This window comes from Phalacrocorax carbo, chromosome 1 (assembly GCF_963921805.1).
Source record: "Phalacrocorax carbo chromosome 1, bPhaCar2.1, whole genome shotgun sequence".
Taxonomy (NCBI): domain Eukaryota; kingdom Metazoa; phylum Chordata; class Aves; order Suliformes; family Phalacrocoracidae; genus Phalacrocorax; species Phalacrocorax carbo.
This window is the reverse complement of record NC_087513.1, coordinates 39,972,235-39,989,950: the sequence shown is the minus strand read 5'-3', so window position 1 is coordinate 39,989,950 and position 17,716 is coordinate 39,972,235. Positions and strand designations below refer to the sequence as shown.

Genomic DNA, 17,716 nt, shown 5'->3' with positions numbered 1-17,716 from the left:
TATCACAAAATGTGTTTCAAATTGTAATGATCACTATTAAAAATTGTTGCAACTTTATCACTGAGCACACAGAGCTGGCAGAAAAACAACCGGGACACTTGAACTTTTTAGAACCATGTTTTTCATTTGGTAAAAATCAATCCATACTTCCTTTAGTTGTTCAGGACGGAAAATGAGGCTGTCCAAGTTTTCCCTATTCTTCTATGGGAGTCCTAGTTCAGTGTTGTACAAGGGAGAAGGACCGCACGAGGTAGAGAATGTCACCAGTCCAGTGGTGTCAAGATGAAATCCACCGCCCCAAATGCAGGAAGGTGAAGAGTCAGCAGATATAGAAGTGAGAATCATTCCAAGAGCTTCTGTATTTCACAGCCAAAATGGGCCAAAATCTGGGCGTGTGCATTACCCACTGTGCATCTGGTGGCGCTGTGTCATGGTTTAACCCCAGTAGGCAGCTAAACACAACCCAGCTACTCACTCATTCTCTCCCAGTGAGGTAGGGGAGAGAATCAAAAGTGAGAAAACTCATGGGTTGAAATAAAGACAGTTTAATAGGTAAAGCAAAAGCCGTGCACACAAGCAAAGCAAAACAAGGAATTAATTCAGTACTTCCCATCAGCAGGCAGGTGTTCAGCCATCTCCAGGAAAGCAGGGCTCCGTCACGCGTAACCGTTACTTGGGAAGAAAAAACGCCATCACTCCGATCACACCTTCTTTTTCTTCCCCCAGCTTTATATACTGAGCGTGATGTCATATGGTGTGGAATATCCCTTGCGTCAGTTGGGGTCAGCTGTCCCAGCTGTGTCCCCTCCCAGCTCCTTGTGCACCCCCAGCCCACTCGCTGGTGGGGTGGGGTGAGAAGCAGAAAAGGCCTTGGTTCTGGGTAAGCACTGCTCAGCAGTAACTAAAACATCCCTGTATTATCAACACTGTTTCCAGCACAAATCCAAAACATAGCCCCACATGAGCTACTATGAAGAAAATTAACTCTATCCCTGCCAAAACCAGCACAGGCTGATGCTCGTGGTCTTGCTGAACCCGCTGTAAATGCACTGTGAAGCCAGCAAGCACATGCCTGGCAAGCCAATGTATTCTGAAGATATTATGTGCAAGTATAGGCTGAATCATTACATTGGGTATCTGCTTTTGCACTTCTGGACATGGTATATGTGAAATCCCAGGCAAATAGGAAAGCTTTTATTTTTTAACTAGAGTAAACTTCTAGATGGAAAAACAGGACATGCTCAGGGTTCTGTTACACTACTAGTATTTTCTCCTGGCCCCAAGATGTACTAATTCATTCAGTGGTAAACCCAATATAATTAGTGTCACAACGGGACAGAAGTAATCTGATCAACATTTAAAATGGTTGAAACACTACTGTTAATATGTCATTCCATTTAAAAAGTCTTTCATATCACTGTCATTCACAGCAGGAGCCTGAAGACTATTTATCACAGTTTTTTCAATGCCAAGTATTTAATTTCTGCCAGTTCCTCCCTAGCTTTTGCCAAGGTGGATTTTTGTTACCTCGGACATTGTTAGAACACAACCTTCATACAGCAACTTGTCATCTTAAATCTGAATAAAATCTTCAAGAGTACCTTACTAAAAGCATATGACATGAGTAAAGAACTAGTTGAAAATTCTTGAATGAGCGAAGTAATGTGTAATAAAATCACCACAAGCATTTTCACAAAGAAAATGTTTGCGATCCCACATGCATCTCACCCCAGACTCTAAACACAGGAAGTTTTTTGATGACAGGAAACAGTGGGAGCTAATAGGCTCCTACTGCAGCACTCTGTGCCACTGGGAAGAGTATTTCAACCCAGAACAAAGTGACAAAAACCAGGTGGGTCTAGAAATGTACTATTTTTGTTCAAAATGCACATGCATTATCATCTGTGACTGGGTGACACTTCTTAGGAATTACTCTCAAGTATGGACCATAAAAAAACTAAAGGCACAAACTTCTGATGCTTTTGGATCCATAGTTCCAAGCCCATTTAGTCTCTGGGATATTACAGAACATGTGGTCTGCACCATAAACACTTCCCGGGGCGGGGGGGGAGGGGGAACAAAACCCACAATAAAAAAACCCACACCCAACCAAAAGAACCCACCCCAAAAATAAACCCTTATACATTTAAGGTCAAAGTAGTGAGTCTTTTAAGGCAAAAAAACCCCACCATAGACATTGCAGTTAATTCCACCTGAACTTAAAAAAAAAATCAGTGAGAACAGGTCACCCTTAAAGGAAATCCCAAAATAGAGACAAAAGAAATGCCAAATGAAGGCACAGAAACAAATTAAACTCTCCCATCGCATCATCAGGCAATAAATATACAGTTAAGACACATTGGTTTTCACAAAGGCTGTGGTCAGCTCTTTTTTAGAGATTAATTTTGCTTCCTAATGTTTCCCTTTCACAGCTAAATAAAGAATTTCATTCAGAGTAAGGTTGTTCTCATGTAGCTTTTACATTATAAATCCTTAAAAGCCTACAGTCTCTCCATTATATTTACTTTCTCTTCTCTACAAAATGAATTATTGTTCTAAACATACCCCACAACACCATTTATACAGTACTTGGTTATTACATGTGTTTTCCTTCTGTCTGAGCAACTATTGTGAAATTTCATTCAAATAGCTTTACCTTAAAAATATCTTTCCTAAATATAAAAGGAAGTAGTTCTCCCATGCAAGTGTGTATCCACATCCATCTTAGAAAGCCATGCAGGCAAGACATTATTCTTCTCAAATATTTCTGTTCTTTCATCACACTAGCACAATTCACAAACACCAAGAAAAAAATAACCTGAATTTAAGAGTAAATAGTTCATTCCTGCCATATAGTTTAAAAAAAAAAAAAAAAAAAGGTAGCTGAAACACACCTCATTCAAACAGCAGTAGCATCGTTAAAGCACACAATTATAGTGGTAATGATGGTACTGCTTTTTGAAATGGAAATACTTAACCATACCATAGAATTGACCTGTTGTTCCCTAACATAAAAGCACTTCTTTTAGAGGGCATTTGCAGTGTTACATTTCTATCTCAAAGTTTAGTTTGGTTTTGGTAGGAAAAAAGTAGTTTTATACATAAATAAAGAGCAGCTGATACTACGAGAAGGTAAGGACCCGTAGGACAGAAGCAGGTCTCCTGACTGCAAATAACATTTTATTGTCTTACTATCTTCTGAGGACTGGTGTGTATCCCAGTCAGCAGAGCTTCTACCCATTTGTTCTTGTTTGCTATATGTACAATATCATTTAACTTTACTACGATCAATAGGATTATTCATTTACACATAATTTACTCTATTGCCTCACGTCCTTTTAGAAACCGTTCCTGGAAGTGCAGAGCTATGGTCATTGTCAAACACCGTATTTTTCTCCTTTTTGTTAAATTTAAAAGTGAAGCAAATAAGAAAGTGCCATACAACTCAGCAAGAATTTTAAAAAAATATCCAAGGCCATTCATAAGTCCTTTTTTCACATCATTGTCTTTCCCCAAAGAAGAGAATGATCAGCGACATTTTAGTTACACTGCCGATAAAAATAGAAGTAGTAATCAGTAAAAAACACGCCAGCAAAATAAGGATCTGTCGAGCAGCCTGCAAAACCCTGCAGAAGAAAAATAAAGGAGATTCATATAGGATCTTCTCTCAGTTCAGATGCTATTTGTCTTTTACTGTGTTGCCATTAGAAAAGCCTTACCGGTGCAGCTACACGGAAATAGTATGCACTGTCATACAATTTAGCTACAGGGAGAGTCCAAATATGCTGACGTCCCTAGATGATAAATGAGAAAGAGAGATTAGATAACCTTATTTCACATTAAATTGGAGAGAAGGTTAGGCTCTGGAAACATTTCACTGACAAATGCAGTGCAAAGCAATTATGATAATAAGACTTGATAGCTGTAGTCAGAGTATTTAAAGACAAAGTGCTGACTTTAAACCCTGCAAACATGGGTTTGCTCTGATCAGCTCTGCCAAGGAACTGACAGACATCTGGCTCCCAGTGACACTCAGCTGGCTCTGAATAACTGAATTTTCTCTCTGGTTTTCCAAGCAAATCACACAGTAAATAGGGATTGTTCCCAATATGCCAGGTGGCTCAATAGCTTTAAAGTGTAATAGTAGCAAATGACAATTCTGCTGATTTTGAAACAGCAACTTTAGTAGTCCTCAGAAGGCAGTGAAAGTTCCTCTATATATTCTAAAGATATGAGAAGCATCCTCTGTCAGTATTTCAAAAACAGACGTGGGCAAGATTTCATGCTATTTTTGATTGCAGTGTCCTGCTACATACAAATGAAAACATATTCTGTACCTGAAATATTCATGCGGCACTGAATAAAATAAAATTCAATCCTCGCCTCTTTTTAACCTATGATCCATGGTAACTTTTATTTCATCAGTTTCTAGTGTCTCAACTCTCTTATCTTTCCCTCCTCCCTTCACTTTCTGACACATTCTCTGTTGGAGATGATACGTTCACATGACACAACTTATGTGAGACTGCTGAGTCCAAATGATTGCTGTCCTGCCCTTTGGTAGGGAATAAGCCTATGAGTTGCTATAAAAATCCTCTTGAAAAAACTTCTTCAACTAGCCAGCATTTTTATTCTGAGTCACATCAAAACCTGAATGCTCACTGCTGCTGGAGGCTAGTTAGCTTTATTCTTTTGATGTGGGTTTCAGGTTGACACAGGAAATCACTTTGACCAGTTTTGGCAGTAAGCTTCGAGGATATTTCTGCATTGCAAAACTCTCTGGGTCCAACTTAATTTCAGTTCTCTTGCAATTATGGCAGACAGGTCAAAACTTGGACAATTTTGGCTTTCTGATGGCATTGCAGCAGTTTGCAGAGAAGCCTGTAACTTTTTGCAAAGGCATTTGAAAAGCTGATCAGAAAGTCAGCTTAAGGGTGAGAGTATCCCAACTGTTCTAATTTGACAAATCACCAAAAAAGTAATTTAAAATCAATTAAGAATATATCAAGTATGGCACCATAGATCAGAAATCTAAAGACGACTCTGAAATGGCTTGCAACTTCAGGGAGGTTTCTCCCACAATGTGTTCAGAAATGCTACTATCCTTGCTTCTGCCTTTCCTACTGTTTTAGCCAGAATAAACATTTCCAAGCTATGCGGACAAATTGAGGCTTTGAAAGAGTCTTCTATTTCTGGCTAATTTGAAGGGAGTTTAAGGCCTTTATCAATTTACTGGAGCTGATCAAAAGTTTGCAAGATCCAGTTTCTAAATATTTTTTAATGGGAAAAGCTAACATGTTTTAACAACAACATGTAAACAACTCTTGTTTTTACAACAAAGAACTTCCCCTGGAGAGATTTATTGGTTCAACTCCTGTTCAAACAGAAATAAAGGGGAATACTACCATTGTTTCCAGTGAATTCAAGACTTTAAAACTGTAATTCACTACCCACAAGACAACAATGGAAACAGCAGAGTAGTTGAGAGTTTGGAGGATTGTCTCCTAAGGCCCTGGGAGAAAAGTACTCCTGTTTCTTCAGTGTCTCTGGAGATACACAGAGTTATAGTGGTGAGTTAGGCTGAAGCAAACTCAAAACTGGCCTTGTAGAGACCCACTAGACAGATTTTTATAATATTCAGCAGAAAACCGACTCCTACAGAAAGGTTGCGTCTCATTATGGTCATGCCAAACCCAGCTATGGCTGGCAGACTCAAAGTACCATTTGGATTTCTACTACCTTATCCAAAAGCAGAATTTTGCCATTAGTTTTATAAGTCAGGTTCTAATGGACTATTTCTTTTTTCCAAGTGCCCAAAAATACACTATTAACAAGGCCAAGGTGACTAGCTGGCATGAGCTACCCTCCTTTCCGTACTCTGGAGCCGACCTTCATGGTCTTTTCTATCTATTCATTCGTTCCTTACAAACAGTGATCTATAAGGTTGTTCAGCAGAACTAGGTATTATAACAAGTTTTTTCTACCTTCTGTATCTCCCTCTACTCCAGAATGCATCCACACAACATTGCTTGAATTAAGAGCGTCATTCGAGGGATCGTGACATCTTATGAGACTCTGATGCTTTTATGAAAAGCAAAGAGAGCTAATAGAAGGGAACACCATTCTGGAGAAAAAGGGGAGTTTAAGGCTAATCACAAATTATTTCAGCACTGTGTGGCTTCAGCTGCCAAAACTATCAGAAGAATGAACACTTTTTTCCTACACAGAGCTCAATTTTATTTTCAGCTTTGCACAATACATCTAACGCAAGAGATGAAAAAAGAACCATGTGCTGGGCAGTATGTGAAGATGATCCCCACATGCCACAGCACTGCTGCAAGAATCTTACCTGTGTGGTGTCTAGGAAATCCTTCCTACTGTTTTGACTTGAAGAATAACGGGAGCAATAATTTCCAAATGTGACTTTGCAGAGAAATATGATTAATGGCTCTGTGGTGCTTCAAGAAACAGAGAAAAATAAGGATCTATCAAATTGCTCTTAAATAGGAGAATTTTACATATAAATACAAAACACTACAAGGCAAAAAATCCAAAGAATTCAGTTGTGGAGAAATAAAGCATATTCACTGATTGATATGAAGGAGATAAACCTAAGCCACCAACCTCTAATCTTGTCCCATTCCCTCCCATGAATGGAGGGTGTTTTGCATTTGGAAACCTGGGTGATCTTTACACTTATTGAGATAAATCTAGAAATGCACACTACACTTCCTCAAACTTCAAGCATATTCATACCAGAAGCTACTGAATATGACTTTTTATACAAATTAACAGCATGACATGCCGGAGTTGCATGACTTACATCATGCATAGGCATACGATACCTGTGCCAGGGGGTACCTGGGCATCTAAACAAAAAAATCAATTTTATAAAAGACAAACCCATAATAAGACTTAAAACAGGGACCTATATAAATAACTCCCATTTGCTACTTCACACATGCAAATATATTATTAAAAAGAAGTAGAAACGTCCCAGACTTTGTCCGGGAAAGCAGTGATAAACAGAATTTCGTTCAGAATTCTTCAACAGGAAAGACCCCTTGGTCATATCTTCTTCAAACTATCCCTAGAGAGTTTCCAGCACCTCCTAGCCCACCAGATGGCTTTTCTGGGAAGACAACAAACAAACAGAAATGCCTTGGATACCCAAAGGAACACAGATAGGGCAGTGGCTAGCATAAAAAATGAAAGCAGAAGGTGGGGGAAAGGTGACGTCAATATTTACAGTTTATGCTGTGGGGAACAATGAAGCAGGCCCAGCAAAATGTGCTTTCACAACCTTAATGAGGTATTTAAGGAACATCAGTTTTAAAGCATCTAATTCATATATGGCAGATTCTCTGTCCTGCACAGGCTGTCAGTACTGTGTGTTGTTTCATTTGTTTTTATTCAGCAGGCATAAAAGTTTTCCAACTCTTTTAAGTAGTTACAGGGTCTTACAATATTTGGACACAGCAATAATCCAAATATGTTTGCGTTTTCTTAAGCATTCTGGGTTTTGTTAAGTTTGCAGCTTTCTTAGTGAGAGTTTATAGCAAAAGTACATACGGAAAATTCCCCCTCCCACCTAACCACAAACCAATATCCAAAATTCAGCACCTGCTACAGTGAAACTTTGAGTTTGATATGTTAAACCCTACATGGGAGGGTTGCATTATTAGTTTGTAATGGCATACACTGAAAAGACAGATTTTCAGTTGCTGTAGAAAACAAGCAGGCACTTCAGGAGTACTGTTATATTTCATCTTCTCTGCAAAAGGCAGATGCTTACAAGGATAATATTCAAGATCAAAAGATTAGATAAAGACTGTAACTTCACAGAACCCTTTCTTGGAGAGACAGAGTCATGAAGTGTCATCAGGCCCAGTTTTTGGCAGCTGTTCTTTTTATTGCTGGCCTTTCTTGGAGAAGAACCCCAAAAGAAAGGACTTGTTACTTCTTGGAGAACACAATGGAGCTAAGCTTTTATTTGAGGAGAAAATATCTGCTGAGAGGAATAAGTTTGCTGCTTATTCCTGCCATAAGTCACAATTCTATGTATTGCCAGAGGTTTGTGCACAAAAATCCCCTTTTACAGTGGCACAACAGGCCAAAAATTTGTTTTCTGGAGTTATGTGTATTCATATGTTCCTGATAATATTTCTCTACACCAAAAAAACCTCAAATTCATAGTCTATGGGCCACAATCCTGGTCATATATGCATACATGTCTACTCAAACGATTATTAAACTGAACCTTAAGACTACTGGGTTTTAATAGCTGCATTAATGGGTGAAATTGTCATTGGGCTGAGAGCAGTATTGGGCCTATGCTACAGCAAAGGATCTACCCAAAGCTCTATATTAAGAACTTATTTGTGCATAGATTTGTCCCACTCCTCTGAAGAAGGACAAATTAGTGTCACAACAGAAATCAGGAAAGAATTACTATTAAAAAAAATGAACCACTGTTTTTTTACATATATATTATCTTTAATTGTACTTACTTTATTTCCAGTGAGATTTCTACATCCATGGGTGTATATTTGTTAACAGGAATAACATAGCTGTAATTTCCAGACCTGAAAAAGGTGGCATAATGCACATAAAATTTTGAGCTAGGTAGTATCTTTGCAAAAACTTGGAAATTGCATTTAAATATAAAAATAAAAAAATATGAAAAGGTAGAAGAAACTCCTGCACACTAGAAGAAACAACTGTGAGAAGGAGCCAGCCAAGTAGCCATGCCACATTAATGGTATTCTATTCCATCATAATAAAGCATAATAAAACAATTTACCTACCTGCACTGTAGATTTTTACTACAATACCGATTGTCAATGCTTTGCTGAGTTTCCAAAATCTGTATTGAACTGATTGTTGTATCAATCCCTAAAAATATTAAGAATAATGTTTTCTTCTTGATTATTTCAGAAGTCTTAGATAAAAGCAAGATAAAATTGCAGTTAATACAGTGGCATCTACTCCCTTGCTTGCCACTACAGGAGTTGTTACAGGTCTAAATTAGCACTCAGTAAAAAGCCTCTGGTTGATTACATTCATTCTGCCATTAAAGGGGCAATAATATCCTTGTTCGACTTACAAGGACAAATATCCTGGGCAGGGACATTATATTGTAACATTTTAATTTGAGCAGATATTGAAGGCTATTTCGATGGCAGTCTGAGTAGGATACAAATGTGCCAATGTTCATTTTGAGGTACTAGAAGCCACACTCACGCAAATGACCATTAATTTGAAAAACATTATCTTTGCTGAGACAAATAATTTGGAACGCAACAAAACTTGTTTCTAATCCTATGCACAGGAAAACTACCTAACTCTAATGAATATTGTAATTTCTTCATAAAACGATGCCTTGAACTTGCAAGAACTTAGAGTTTTGTAATATTCTACATATATGAATATCAGCAAATATGAATCAAAATATGCTTAGCTAACCAAAAATATATATGCACTTTGATCTTAACTGTAGCAATAGGAACAACTGAAAACAGCTGTAGCAGGATACTATATTGATATCTCCCAAACACTTACATCCTGAACCTGGAGCAAGTTTACAGCCTAAAGAATGGGAATATGGAATAAAAACTCCACAAAAATTTGTATTTAAGAATTAGCTCAACATCCTATGTATAAACAGATGCATATATATTCTATTTATAAATACGCACATGTAAAATACGTTTCAGGGCAGCACACAATGCAGTTGGGTAACTAGACACTAGTAACTGAAAAACTAGTTTCTGAGGAAAAAAAAACAACCTCAAACCATGGTGGTGTACTGATTACCAGGAAAGATGATGAAAGTAACTGGTTACCAGAGTGATTATGATCCTAACCAGGCTGGATTAACTTCCCCCGTTTGCCACAGGCTTCCTGTGACATCTTGGGCCAGCATATCTCTGCCATGCAGGTGTTCTCTAAGGTGGCCAGTTATGGTGAGATGAAGGTTACAGCCACGATGACATGGCTCTTCCCTGAGGCAGATTAACTCTGCAGAGAGTTAGGTGACAAGAACTAGTGTGCTAACACAGCAGCACAGCTTCTGCTTTCACAGCTGGCCTAGCAATCACTGCACTCAGCTGCATCCTGAAAAAGCTTATTTCTTCTGGATACATCTACAGCATCTGATCAGTGCAGGTCCATATTTAGGACCTGCAGCATCTCAGACTCCTAAACCAGCCCACTTCAGTCTGACCTGTAGAGGGCCCTCAAATAGAAGGGGCCAAACAGGTTTAATCCTCCTGAGAGGATTTAAGCTCACACTGACAATGGTTTGGGGAAGGCCCAGGTGTGAAGGGACCATGTGAGCCACCAGCAGATAGCCAGACTCCAGCTGTTGGCTCCAGCATCAAGATGCTGATTTTAAGTCTTGCCATGTGGTACCGAAAGCATGAGGAGGACTTGGTTCAGGAGGCCCAAGCCTGCTCTTCACATCGCACTGTGAGCACTGGTCTTGTGTTTCTGTTCCTCTGTTCTACAGCAACTGTTCCCTACTTTGCAAAGGAATGTGATGATTATAGGCTCACCTGTGCTCTGATTATGAAACATCTGTGTGGTAGTATACACTTAACTTTCAGCATGCAAATATCCACATGCAGTCTTAAGCGACAGAGGGAAATTGAATATGTTCATCTCAAAGAACTAGCACAGATGAACGTTTCCCTGACACAGCACCTCATTACAACATGTATCATAGTAATGCCACAGAGGCTCTTTTCTGAGGCGTGTAGCCATGTAAAAAATCAGAAGGTGACTGATTTTTCCCAGATCATCCCACAGGGCATACCTAGGCAACAAGCAGAACCTGTGTTCTATTCCTCACGTGGCCCCAGGTAACAACTAGCTTTAAGTGCCTGCCAGTGTATGGGTGTTTTATTATCCAAATATTGCCTAATCTTTAATAAAACATTTATAAAAAACACAAACCTTAAAACAGAGCATCCACATTGACAGAAAAGACAAGGCATAATCCTGCTCATATTGAATGAATGTCAGAGCATGCCATTTTAACACACATAATCAACAGTTACTCATCTTCACAGAAAAAAATCAGTATTTTTAGCCCAGACTGGCTCTGACAGCAGCACACAGTCACTGAAAGGGGAGCCTGAAATCAAGCCAAATATCCTGTGTTGAAGAACTTCATTGCATCTCCACAGATGCAGGCAGTGACAGGATCCTAAGGTAGAGATGGCCCCTTTCAGCAGCTGACGCTTTTAATCCGTTAGGTCAACCGGGCCAAACCCTGAACGCTTCCTTTACACTGTATCATGCATTTCCTGCACACAAATACCACGCTCATATGCTTAATCATTTTGCTCTACAAGGGTTAGCAGTGTTGAGCACCTTACAAGTTTTCAGTCCCCGTCAAGGAAAATGTCACTTGTCATTTTATTGCACCTGAAACCAAGACTAAGAACTCTCTAGAGAGAGCAGCCAGAATGTCTATAAAAATCTAATGAAGATGTAAGAATAAATTGCAATGACAAGAAAATTATAGTGAATCATAGGTATTTAATAGATTCCTAAGTGCTAATTCTCTATAATGACCAGTTCTAAATGAAACTTCTTTAAATTCCAGCAGCAAAATTCCAAGCCTAAAGGTTATAGAATTACACATTTTAACAGTGTTTAAAAAAATATGGGACTTACAATCATTTCCAAGATCAGGTCTTCCGTTAGATTTTTTGACTGGATCTCGTTCAGGTAACATGTTACTTTTGTTGCCTGCGAAAGGATGTATGTACAAATGTCCTCAGGTTAGCCTTGTACAGTTGTAACAGCAAAATATGAATACAATACCAGAAAATTAACTATCTCTTGGAGGAAGGCATGCATAACCAACAAGAGAAACCTTGAAAACACAAAGCACCTCTATTGAGAAGAAGATTTATACATTCAAAAGAAGTCTGTAGCTAACAAGAAACAAGCTATCTAAAACATTTCAAAAAATAGCCTAATAGAAGATTTCATCCCACACACAGAATATCACCAATTGTTATAATAGAGAGGCAAAGCGAAAGTCAACATCCAGTCAGGCACTTCAGCACAAATCTGATCATAAAGCCACATCTTTCTTATTAGTGAGAAAATTAATAAATAGGCATCTCCCACACAAGCACAGGCCGGGGGAATAACTTAGCTTTTTGAATGTGAGTTGTAAGGCAATGAGGACTGACCCAAGTGAGACACAGTACTTCAGAGAGAGAAGGATGAGTCACCGAATTAAAGAAACTAATACACAGCTCCAACATCATGATCACCATGTTCACTGATGTCACCTCTGTAATTTCAAACATTGAACTAGACTGAGAAATGTAAGCTGATTTTTTTTTTTAACTCTATCCATTTTCTCTTTAAAAGACCTTCACAAGATCTTTTGAATAATCATCATATTGTACAACCTGGGGAAGGCAAAGGACCCTTCAAGCCTATGGGAAATGGTTTAAAGCTATTCCTGTCTTTTTACACTAATTGTCAGCCAAGAATCTGTCCAGAGACATGTTACCAATAAAATGGCACTAAGAAATGTTGATCGTGCCTAAACTAACATGCTTATCAAATACCATTTCATGTGGGAAAAAATGGAATCATGTATTTCTAGAATACCAAAATGCTCCATTCCCACATTTTCCAAAGGAAACATTCTGATTTCAAAATGACTGTTTAGAACAGAAATCACTCCTTCATTGTATAAAAATTTATTTTATGAAAGGAAGGATCAATAGGCATTATTTCACTGAGACTGAAACAGGAAAGCTGGATTGACCTGACTCTTTTATTACTCATTCCAGATTTTGGTTTTCATTTCAGCATTGGGAAATACGAAAATTCAGACTTTCCTCACGCTAGTAGGTGACTGAGAGCATGAACAACATTAACAACTGGAATCTGAGGACCCAGAGGCAATGTAATACAAAATAATCTCTGGGTTTTCCATCATTTTTGTGTTTTGATATGAGTCTGTGATACTGCTGCTAGTTATTCCTTGAATCCATTTTTTATTTACTTGCTTGTCATACAGATTTGCCAGTTCTGCCAACTTCGGTGGTAACTGTTGCATTTAGTAGTCATCTGCTGTCCCATTTCTTTACATTGTGATCTGCTGCCACACACCTAGAAAAATTACTGCTGAACATGTGCAATGTTATACATGTACAGGAGGTCTTGAGGCAGATCTAAAAAAGACCTATTCATTCTCTCATTTTTCTTTTTAGTTTACAAACTAGTTGCCACATCTTCCTTTCACATTCTTCCGTTTTCTCTTAATAGTCTAGATACGTTAGCAATACATTAAACATTCTCTGCTTTTTTACAATTTCATTAGAGAACTATTTTGTAAAGGTAAAAGATTGTTCACTGAAAAAAAAAATGTTCTCCCTGTAGATACAATAATTCAGCTGTGCAAGTGTTGGCAGGAATATTTATTAGATACTCTGAATTACTAAACATTGAATGCTGTGATTCTCTGACAGATGATGGAAGAAAGCATTAAGTGGGTATCAGAAATTTGTACAAAAACTAGGATGAAGACAGATCTACTTCACTAAGATTTCAACTATTTAAAGTGAGTCAGTAACCAGTATAGAAAATTATTTTTATTTGGTTTTTTACTCCTCATAAAATTACTATTCCATTGTCCTTTAAGCTTATGCAATCCAAATGAAATGCAGAAAACAGGACCCTGAAGTTGTTTTTATTTGGAGCTCAAGTTGCCAAAAGAGAGCACCAGGAAGCACCAAAACACTCTGTAGCAGCCTTCAATAAACTGTGGTAAACTTCCACTCTGTCACATATGGTAACTCTGCAGGCTCTCTCAAAGGCCCATGTGGGGTGCGAAGATCCAATTCAATAACAAATATAAAAGTATGAGCAGGATCAGAACGTAATGCGGACAACCATTATCTTCAGATAAGATTCAGATAAACTAATCCAATAGATCTGGTATCCTTTTTTTACCTCATACACTTTCTGGTTTTCATTTACATGAGTTGTAATATGCTATAAGCAGTATGGAAAAAAAAAACCTGCTGATAAATTCTTGTGGTAGTACCCTGCTATGAATCCATTAACTACCATCTGAAGACAATAAATGAAAATCCATGAAGTTGACCAAAATCCAGCAGGAGCCCTCACCAAACTTCTATTGTAAAGGGAGAGATACCAGGGAGAAACAAGTCTCTAAGAAGTACAGGCAGCCCCTGGTTACCAGTGACACTTAACACAAAGGGGTGAGAAATGAGAACTAATGGCAAAGAGCAGAAAAGGCCCAGATGCTGAAGGGTATGCACGGTCCTCCTTTCCACTGAAATCAATAGGAGTTTGAAAGTCTAAATCCTTCAGAGAAACTACTTCTTAAACCAAATAAAGTATGAGGAAAAAGGCCACACTAAGCTAGACTACATAAAGATGTGCTGAATTTGTTTAATAAATGTTCTCTTGTTTATGAGTGCTTTTGTTTCTACTTCAACACTCCTAACAGCCTTCTCCTCAATAAATCTGAGATGCAAGGGATTAGGATCTGCACTGGACATACTCAGTAGTAGCCTGCACTCACAGAATTCTGATATCGCATGGTGGAACACTAAAAGGTCTGTTAAGTATGAACTCCTAAATTCACATTTAATTCAACTGTAATGTCAAATAGTTTTATCTTTCCATGAATCAGACTAATCAGCTGATTCTAAAAATATCCACTGTTTATCTTGATTATTCCCCATATTTATCTCTCATCTTTTTGTTCTGAAAACATTTTCCTTTTCATTCATCTTGGCTACAGCTACATTAAGGAGCTTTTTGGTTTTCCTTCTGTTTGGATTTCATATTGACATTGTTACCTTCTGTCTGGGGATACATTCAGCTTCATTAAACTTGTGCAGATCTGAAATCTTTCAGTAGCTTGTGTACTGTGCTGATTTTTCACCCTTGGATCCACACTTAATGCTATTTGGAGCATAAGACCTTGAGAAGGTAATGCTTTGTGTTTATTCTTATCTTCTCTTTCCACCTAATATCAAAAGCAGCCAGCTGGGGATAGAAGGTTTTCATATTTCATTTTCATCCTTCTACAGTTCCCTCATTTGCAAAAGAGATTAATGTCTTTTTAATTAATCGACACTTTTTCAGGCTTCAGAGGAATACAAATCACTTAGGTATTACCTCTTGAAAGTACTGTATTGACCTATATCTGCTACAGGGTTTACTGTACCACTAATCACAAGAATCGCAAGGACCACTTACATGCAGCTTGTCTGCAGACAACAGCACTTTACAGTATAAAGAATGGCCAGTGGGTGAATCCTACTGAAACAGTTTGTGTGGCAGGAGTGTCACAGCAATGGGCGATGCCTGCCCTGGTAGGCGTTTGTACTTCAGAGGCTGACCTGCAGTCATCCCCCCAGTTTCATCTCAACTTGTCAGCTGTGGTTGGTGCAAGAATTGTTCCCAAGGCCAAGAAAGGATGAGGATGAATGCTGGGTTTAGTAATACTAACGCTTGCTTCTAGACACTGACAATGTTAAGGTCTGGGAAAGAGCAATACAGATTCCAACATCTTGTACATACCTTTATGTATAAAATCTCTTTTATAAACATCATAAAAGTTGTAAACAATACACTTAACTCATATATTTCACATGTAACATCTGGCAGTCAGTATCTGAAAAGGATTTCATTCCAGTAAAAGTAATTTATTTCACACAGCTCTGCCTTCAAATAACATTTCTCTACTCCAAAACCCTGCCTGAATGAGCAGAATTTTAATTCTACGTTTTCTGTTTTCTGGCAATTAAATTTCTGTCTCTGCCCAGAGGAAAGATGTAGTACCACCACACTGTGACACCATTTTGGTTTTTTTTACATCTGTTAATTCACCCTCCACTACTCCTAATCAACTCCTGACCAACTGTAGCCAGAGGTTAATTAAAAGCATTAGTGACTTTCTGGTTCACATTAAATCATTTACCATGAAAGGCCAGGAAGAACAGTGACACCTGACAAACATCTCTAGGACCCAGAACTCTTAAAGGTAACCAGGCCAGAATTTTCAAAAGCATATTGACTGCAGTGATGATGAGTTATATCAGGATTTTTAAAATCCTCTGGACTAGGCATTTCTGTTGGAAGGTAACTACCTTTAAAGGTTCTTGGCCCTTCCCCCACATTCTTCATATGGTGTTTATTCAAATGGTAAATAACAGAAATTAATGTTTCAACTTACGTTTCTCCTTTACATTGGTTTTATCGTAACTTAGATATTTGACTTTTTGTTGATGAATTGGACAACAATAGACCTTGTCACAAGGCAAAATGTCACAGAAATTCACTTCAGGGATCCTGCTGATGGGTTCTGTGATCTCAGAAATTGTGCTTTCCCCCTGCAATGCTAAAGGGAAAAAAAAAAAACCAACATAATTCTCATGAGTGCTGTGTGTCAATTAGCAATTTATAATAGCACAGAAACTGAAAGCCTATTACATGTATGCAGACCAGCAGAGATACAGTACCTGCTGTAGTGGTAGAGGGAGAGAGTACAACAGAACTTGAAGTGCTGCTGATGAAGAAAAACAATTCATTAAGAAATGGGGATCAGACTTGTGGTCCAAAATAGATTGGTCCACAATCTATCACTACTTCTAATTCACTAACACTATTCAACTACTTGCCTGTACATCGGATGTTTCTCAAAACGTCTGTCATGGACGCTAAGTAAATATAGGGTCGATATTGTCAAAGCACTGTAGAAAGAGAGTTATTATGTACATTTACATCTCTTATGTAACACAGTGTGAATAATACCTTGACAGCACCTTGTTTAAATGCAGTAATGTAAGAGTTAACTATCTGATCACTTGCCTTTTAGTGGGAAAAATTTTGACTGAATTTAATGGGTTTTAAGTCAGATAGTGATATACAGCAAAATTCAACATAAAAATACAGTCAGTTTTTCATTGTAAATAGAATCACAACACCAGTTCAAAGTATTCACTTCACAGAGAGATTGTAAGCCACAGGGGTTTGGACTGAAAATAGAAAATGGCAATCTCAAAAGCCCAGAGCATACTTTCCTTTCCATGAGTCCAATGTCACAAGCTGCACTTTCAGAGCCACAGGACTGCCCACCACATTGGGAACAAGTCCAGCTTCATTTCACACAACAGAATCACTCTGTACATCAGGAATTGCACTTAGGCACAGAATGACTGCATAAAACATGCAGAGTCTCAGAAGTCCAGCTTGTGACCTGCAGCGTGAGCCACCAAGATGCATTCAAGGTGCACCATACATTGTAACATGGACAGAGATTATTTGTGTGTGCGTCACGTTAGTATCTCACTTTTCTAAAACTATTTCAACTTTACAATATTACCAGGCATGTTCACTGTTAATTTTAATACATTGTGTTCTTTGCGTAGGAAGGGTGAGAAGAAGAAAAAAAATGCTATCTTCTTTCTGATGAGATAAGTTGAAAGGGGAAGGGAGAAACAAGTCAACTTGTTGATAATTAATTGTTACCATAGTGCCATAATAGCAATCAAAGCTATTATAGTCACCCAGAAAATCTTCATGGAGCAAGACTCTTTCCTCTTTGACAAACAAACCTAGAAAAAAACAAATGTTTGGTTAATTTAAGTGGCGCATAACTAAGCAACTACTAGTAAATACTACACTAGTCTGACTAAGTTAA

The 17,716-nt window shown here is 38.2% G+C and overlaps 1 protein-coding gene across 1 annotated transcript in view; it reads right to left on the bottom strand.

The window, feature by feature from the left end:
- Positions 1-3,507: 3,507 nt before the first annotated feature.
- The window catches only part of MYRFL (myelin regulatory factor like), a 45,565-nt gene continuing 31,356 nt past the window's right edge, over positions 3,508-17,716 (bottom strand). Inside the window, exons 16-25 of the mRNA XM_064456545.1 lie at positions 17,545-17,630; positions 16,695-16,766; positions 16,536-16,582; positions 16,250-16,414; positions 11,683-11,757; positions 8,808-8,895; positions 8,511-8,585; positions 6,350-6,458; positions 3,720-3,794; positions 3,508-3,626 (exon numbers count right to left, since the gene is read on the bottom strand). Of these exons, the coding sequence (XP_064312615.1) occupies positions 3,540-3,626; positions 3,720-3,794; positions 6,350-6,458; positions 8,511-8,585; positions 8,808-8,895; positions 11,683-11,757; positions 16,250-16,414; positions 16,536-16,582; positions 16,695-16,766; positions 17,545-17,630 (879 nt within the window). The 3' untranslated portion in view covers positions 3,508-3,539. The remainder of the gene's footprint in view (positions 3,627-3,719; positions 3,795-6,349; positions 6,459-8,510; positions 8,586-8,807; positions 8,896-11,682; positions 11,758-16,249; positions 16,415-16,535; positions 16,583-16,694; positions 16,767-17,544; positions 17,631-17,716) is intronic.